The following is a 6,863-nucleotide window of genomic DNA, read 5'->3' as shown; positions in this document are numbered from 1 at the left end:
AAGGTAGACACTGTCAGGATGAGTCTTCCTCATGTTAAGCAACACAGGTGAACATGGGGGTAGACCCCCCCAACATAAAGCCAAGCCTGCCGTAATGTCCTGCTGCTAGTGTTCGCTGCTTCTGACATATCTGTCTGAGGTAATGTAGATGGTTTTTTTCCAGGACATGAGAATAGTTTGTAATAAACAAGGCAGTGAGGCTCAGAAGTGATGTAATTACCCAGTAAGCACAGCGTCGGCCATGTTTACTGGTTCCCACACACCTGAAACCAGAACATCTGGACTTCATTGCACAGTTTTCGTACTGGAAGGTCCGTAACACAGAAAAGGATCTGGTGGGTTTATGGAGACGGCTTGACTAAGAGAAATGGGTGAGAATGGAAAGATTGTGAGCTCAGCCTACCAGGTGCGTGCACATGCACAACGTGTACAACAACAACGAGGCACCTGCAGCCGCCGTCGACCCTCAGTTCCCCGAAAATCCCCCACCTGTGGAGTCCTGTCCACCTGAACCAGTCCAGGCAGATCCCCGTCCTCCCTGATCCGGTTCTGTTGGAGGTTTTTTCTTCCCACCGTCGCCGCGTGCAGCTCCGGATGGAAGACTGGATCAAGATGTGATGGATCTGCAGGTTTTCCTAAACTATAAACCAGTTTGGGTTTATGAGAACCTGGCTGGAGCGGATGAGGACGGGAAACGAAGCTGGTTGGAACCAGTTGAGCCGATCAGCTCAGCTGAAGATCCGCGTGCACCTCCCAGATCACGGGTTTCTAACTGCCGTCCTGGAGGGCTGGCAGGTTTTCCTTGTTTCTCTGCTCCAACAAACCTGACAGAAATTAACGCTGATAAGAAGCTGTGGATCCATCTGGCTTGAATTAGGCGTGTTGGAGCAGGCAAACAACACAAAGCCTGCAGGATGGAGGCCCAGGAGGCCCAGGAGGCCCAGGAGGCCCAGGAGGCCCAGGAGGCCCAGGAGGCCCAGGAGGCCCTGGAGGCCCAGGAGGCCCAGGAGGCCCAGGAGGCCCAGGAGGCCCAGGAGGCCCAGGAGGCCCAGGAGGCCCAGGAGGCCCTGGAGGCCCTGGAGGCCCAGGAGGCCCAGGAGGCCCAGGAGGCCCTGGAGGCCCTGGAGGCCCAGGAGGCCCAGGAGGCCCAGGAGGCCCAGGAGGCCCAGGAGGCCCAGGAGGCCCAGGAGGCCCAGGAGGCCCTGGAGGCCCAGGAGGCCCAGGAGGCCCAGGAGGCCCTGGAGGCCCAGGAGGCCCAGGAGGCCCAGGAGGCCCAGGAGGCCCAGGAGGCCCAGGAGGCCCAGGAGGCCCTGGAGGCCCAGGAGGCCCTGGAGGACGAGCATCTGGCACCAATATTCCAGATTATCAGAAGCTAATTTAATCACATGCCTCCTGGTCTTCACACGTTCCCAGTGGAAACCAGTGCAACTGTTGGTTTTACTGGGAAAATAGTTTCAATGTTTTTGTTTTGATTGTCGGGTTTGAACCTGATGGATTATTTTTTACATGTAAACGTCATCAAAGCATCAACATGCCAGAAAATGTAACTATAGAGAAGTTTTTAGTCAAATTTAACAGGAAGTGAAATGTGTGTGTGTGTGTTTAAATCAGAGGTGGCGGGGTGAGAACATAGCCTGTCAGGTCGGCGTAGCTCCCAGCATGCTTTGTTGTTGATCAGTTTATTAAAAGAAACCACGGAGAGCTGTGGCGACACAAAGCGCCGCTGCATCGGAACGTCGCTCCGTCTCCGGGAGGAAGGAGTTCTGCACATCGGCTGCAGGAGGATGACGGCGCTCTCTGACTTCCTGCCAACACACTCGACAGTCCCGCCCTGCTGCAGCTGTGCAACAAGAGGCGCACAAATCTGAGACCACCCACATCCGCCGCTGAGGACGGCAGTCTGAGCGCGCTGACCAACCGGGCCGACAGGAAACGGGTTAACCAGCAGCTGACTCCATCCCTGCTGATGCTGCAGCGTGTAAACGTGTGTGTGCCGGTCCTCGCTGACGTCTAAACGCAGACAATGCGCTCGGATGTGTTTTAGTTTGGTGTGAATAATCAGTCCAGATGTTTTATTCTCATTCAGAACGCTGCCTGTCGATGCAGTCCGGCAGGAGACAAGCGTTGGTGTGGGGGGGCATGCAGACATGCACGCTGCGCTCATACAGCAAACCAGGCCAGCTGCCGTCTGCACCCTGACCAGATGTTTGGTCGGACAACATCTGGCCTGAATAACAATAGACTTCTAGTCGTTCTGAGGACGTTTAACTGCAGTTTGTCCGAAGCTAACACCTTCCTCTCCTGGATACTTCAGTCAGCTGGTGCTTCCAGAACATGCTGCTGGTGGGGGGGGGGGGCACGACTTTGTCTTGGATAGGAGGTGTGTGTGTGTGTGTGTCTCCCACCCGGAGCTCAGCAGGGAGGTGTTAATCCAGCTGGTTGAAGCCATTAAACCTTGAAAATGAATATTTATAACAATAATATTTTATTACACAGAAATGTTTCAGGTTTGCACGTGTGTACCTGTCAAGTTCTGGCTTTAAAAACACGGGAAGTTCTCCGTCAACCGCCCAGACGCTGGTGGTGGGGGCAGGAGAGGCGTCGCTCGCTGGCCGTTCCCGGGGGGGGGTTATCTCCTCGTTTTCTCCCCATATCAAAGTACGGCAGGACGTCGGGAAGATACGGTGTTTCCCAACCGAAACGGGAGACTTGACAGCCGTGCACGTGTGTGCTGCGTCAGTCAGAGGAGGCGTTGCCGTCGTGCATGAGACGACTTGCAGTACAGCTTTCCACCAGATGGTGGCAGCAATGTGTTTCTCTGCATGGAGACTGCTGTGTCGCACGTCCAGTCCACACCTGAAATGAAGGTGTGGACAAGCTGCATCTGAGACGGTGTGTCCTGCCACTTGACCTCCCCGTCCTTCGTCCCGTCTACGTGCCGCTGGGAACGTTGGCGAGCTAACGGAAAGAGACATTCCCAGGAAAGTCTGCAGCGTGACTGGGGAGGGGACATGAGACGACCAGTCCTACATGTCTGAGCTGGCTTAAACTCGTCTCATCGGTGCAGAAGCGAGCCTCCATCAGAGCCTTTCTGTGGTTCTACTGGTGGCGGTGTATGTCCCAGACTGGTCCTTTCCCAGTAACGGGAGCCATGATTATCTGATCCCATCGGCCTGATAGCCGATCTAGACGGGAGTTTTCTATAAAAGCCGGAGGAAACTGCTGACTGTGCTGTTTGTTGGAGGAACTGGGGTGCGTGTGGACTTGTCCTCTCTGGTTTTCCCTCCATCACTGCTGATGTTTCCTCTTCCAGGACCCGTTTGGGGAGAAGCGAGGTCGCTTCGACTACCAGGGCCTTCTGGCTCGCCTCGCTGCCACTCACCGGAGAATCCGGGAGAAGAGCCTGGCAGAGGAGGAGCACGACGACGACGAGTCCGACTCGGACACCAGCTCGTCTGGGACGGACCCCGACAGCCACGGCAGCTCTCAGCCCTGACCGGACGGGAGGAGGCGGGCTCAGACGCTTTCTTCTTCTCTTGTTTTCTCTGGACGTAACAGGAGAGAGTCCAGCTGCAGCAGGTCCAGCCTTCTGGGAGGTTTAGGAGACGAAGACGGGGTGGTGGCGCTCTCCTTCCACCATCTATCACTTTACACTTACTGGTCAGTTTGATTCGTTGGACTTTGTGGCCGAGCAGAAACAGGATTCCTCAGACACCAGGTGGTCTCTCATCCAGACTGTTTCCCACGGGGAGACCAGCTGTTTGGTGTCTCTGAGGACGATCGGCCATGTCGGGCAGGATGAAGGGACATCGTCGTCATCATCCACATCAGCTGCAGCGGGGGGGGGGCGATGTTGGGGGTCTTATCGGGATGATTTCTGGATGAGAGGACAGACCCAGTCCCCTCTGGATTAGACCTGAAGTCCTGTAGCAACCAATCACACGATAACATTATTGAACCAGTAGTGTAAGAAGTCGGTTTGCCATTGGTTGATTATCGGCCAGCATGAAAAATATTGTGTGAAAATGTAAAAACTGCAGCAGATAATGTAGAAATGCAGAAATCGAGATTTATTTGATCAGTTTTTGTGGAGTTTGCTCATTAAAATAAGTTTGATAAAGTCATTGGCTGCTACAAGTCGTGGTAAGTGACCAGTACTTCTGACGGAAGCTGCTCCAGGAGATTCTCCAGCCTCCTTTTCTACCGGTCCTCGAACTGAAACCCGTCATCATCATCGTTGTGTGGCGTGACATGTCTGTAAGCTGCTGTTTGGTTGTTGCTTCCTGTGATTATTGACTCCCAACCTGCAGACGTCTTTCTCCTGCTCTCCGCCAGCGGACGTTGGGCTCGGACCACGACGTGGTCGGGCGTCAGTCTGCACCGTATGCAGTCTGAACGGAGAAGAGAAACACTCAGATCTGGTTTTACTGCTGTCATTGGTCCACATTCTGGTTCTGAAGATCTACCTTCCAGTGGGAATGTCCCCGTTCCTGGCAGCGTTCCGACTCCGACAGGGGAAGCAGACCCCGTCTGAGGAACGCAGGGATTGGCTGATAGGTGGAGGATTCATACGGCGTTAGAAACAATCTGGAACCGACTTTGCCATAAAAAGAGTTTTGTGTTTGGTGAGTAAACAACCCATCTGAGAGGAAGCGGGTCCGGTGAAGATCGGGCTAACCTAGGGCTGGGCGATGTAGCGCACAGGCTGGATTGTACCCCGAAGCTGCGCACGATTCTCGCAGAATAACTACAATGTCGCAAACAGGAAGTAGAAATTGCCACAGATTGTGTGATTTCTTTTGTAGCGTGGATTCTGTCCCAGCTCGCTGCGCCGATTCCAGAAGACTCCTGTTTCAGCTGCGTAGACTCATGGCGTATGCAGCTAGCCAGGTTTCCAGCATGGAGCCAGAATGTAAGAAGCCGTTTAAAGCAGTAATTAGCCTCAGGAAGGACGCTGACGCTGAGGAAAGGGAAGTCTCCCAGTGGACGGGAAGTACACCGGAGCAGGACAACTTCCCCACCTGAGCCCCATCCTCTTGCTGAAGCAGACATTTACCACGGACTTCTGTTGTTGCCCGCGAGCAGGACACACACTCTGGAGTGTTTTCTGAGTGTGTGTCCTGCTCGAACGTGGATTCCAACAAACTTTTAGCGATCTGGAAGGAAATGGGACAGCTCAGCGGAGGGCAGTGTTCTCCCCGTTAGGTTGTTTTTTCCACTTCTGTCTCTAGCTGGTTGGCACGGCAACAAGCATCGGTGGAGGGTAGCTGACCTGTGTGTGCGCGAGGGACGTGACGTGACATTACATGTCAACATAAATGAAAAAATAAATCAGATATCTAGTAATTAGAGAAAGTAATAGAACGAAAGAACGGTTGGAGAAATGATTAAACGTTTACGAGTGTCGGTGTTCGGTTCTAAATAAAGTTTGTGAATGAAGTTCCATTTAGCAGAGCTGCATCCTACTGGTGTCTTCATGTGGACGGTCACGTTTCATCCAACATTTAGTGTTTTAGAGGAAATTTCAAAATAAAAGCCAAAACTTCAGTGACGTCAGTCATCAGCACGTCGCCCAGCCCTGCTTTACCCTCCTCCTGCTAACGCATTTAGCCTGAACCATTCCAAACCATCTCCACCAGTCCAGGTCCTGGTTCCACTAAACTAACCTGTAGTCTGTGTTTGTGTTCAGCAGCTTCAACAAACCAACATCTCTGTCTAGTCGAAGCTTTTTGGTGTTCTGGTTTTCTCCCTGCTCTCCTCCGTCTCTGGCGTTTCAGTGGCAGGAAGTCTGTCTGCTGCAGGACGAAGCAGGTTACTGATTTTCTTATCCGATTGCCAAAATGTTGACTGTCAGGCTTCCTGCAGTGGTGAGATGATCCTCTCTGTGGTTAAAGCCTGGATTAGTTAAACCGGGTCACGACCAGGCCTTTGTGTTTGTACTGTACAAAAGTTCTGGTAAATAAACTCGTCGCTCCTGATTGGCTCGTCTTTCTTTTCAGAGTTATTGGGATTGACAGGCAGTTTTTCAGTCAGCAGCTGCTTGTCAGCCTGACCCGGTGGTCCAGATCATTCATCTGCTGGATTTCTTCATTTCTCAGAAATAATCGGTGTGAACGGCGACGCAGTCATCAGCTCATATGATTCTGTTAAACTAAACTACCCGTATCCAGAGTTCCAGGTTGTTCTGCAGAACATTTACCAGGTTGGAAAGAACGTCATCACATTGATGAGTTTTCTAAACATTTTTTAAAATCTGGTTCCATGTTAAGATTTCCCCTGATGCTCCGATCTCATTGGAGAAGCCCAGAATTTCCCCCCAAAGTTGCTATTTGGAGGTCTACTGCCCCCCACCCTCATAGATCATCCTTTCAAGGATGCTCCGCAGGTTGTCTGGCGACGATGTGGTTCCAGCATGAGCTTTCCCCCTTTTGTACCCACAGCAGCCGAAGGTCAGTTGTAGTCTGACCTGGTTGGTCTTTCCAACACTGTCAGTGTTGTTCTTTAACAGCCTGCAGAATTTCAACCCATCAAGCAGTTTACACATTATTCTCCGTTAGATCTGCTGAAAACCATCATATCTCATCAAATTTCCATCAGTGTCAGCCAGAAACCAGAAGAGACTTGAACTTTCCATATATTATACACACTGCTCAAAAAAGTAAACACACACAAACAACAAACACCTAAACAACATGATGTAACTCCAAGTCATCCACACTGCTGTGGAATGGAACTGTCCACTTAGGAAGCAACACTGATTGACAATCAGTTCCACCTGCTGTTGTGCAAATGGAACAGACAACAGGTGGAAATTACAGGCAACTGGCAAGACACACCCAATAAAGGAGTGGTTCTGCAGGTGG

At 51.9% G+C, this 6,863-nt stretch overlaps 1 protein-coding gene across 1 annotated transcript in view; it reads left to right on the top strand.

The window, feature by feature from the left end:
* Window positions 1–3,854, top strand: part of ube2z (ubiquitin-conjugating enzyme E2Z) — an 11,835-nt gene extending 7,981 nt beyond the window's left edge. The window contains exon 7 of the mRNA XM_079253576.1: window positions 3,314–3,854. Coding sequence (XP_079109702.1) covers window positions 3,314–3,496 — 183 coding nt within the window. The 3' untranslated portion in view covers window positions 3,497–3,854. The remainder of the gene's footprint in view (window positions 1–3,313) is intronic.
* The last annotated feature ends 3,009 nt before the right edge of the window (window positions 3,855–6,863 follow it).

Source organism: Telmatherina bonti (genome assembly GCF_933228915.1).
Source record: "Telmatherina bonti genome assembly, chromosome: 14".
NCBI lineage: Eukaryota > Metazoa > Chordata > Actinopteri > Atheriniformes > Telmatherinidae > Telmatherina > Telmatherina bonti.
This window is presented reverse-complemented; position numbering and strand designations above follow the sequence as displayed.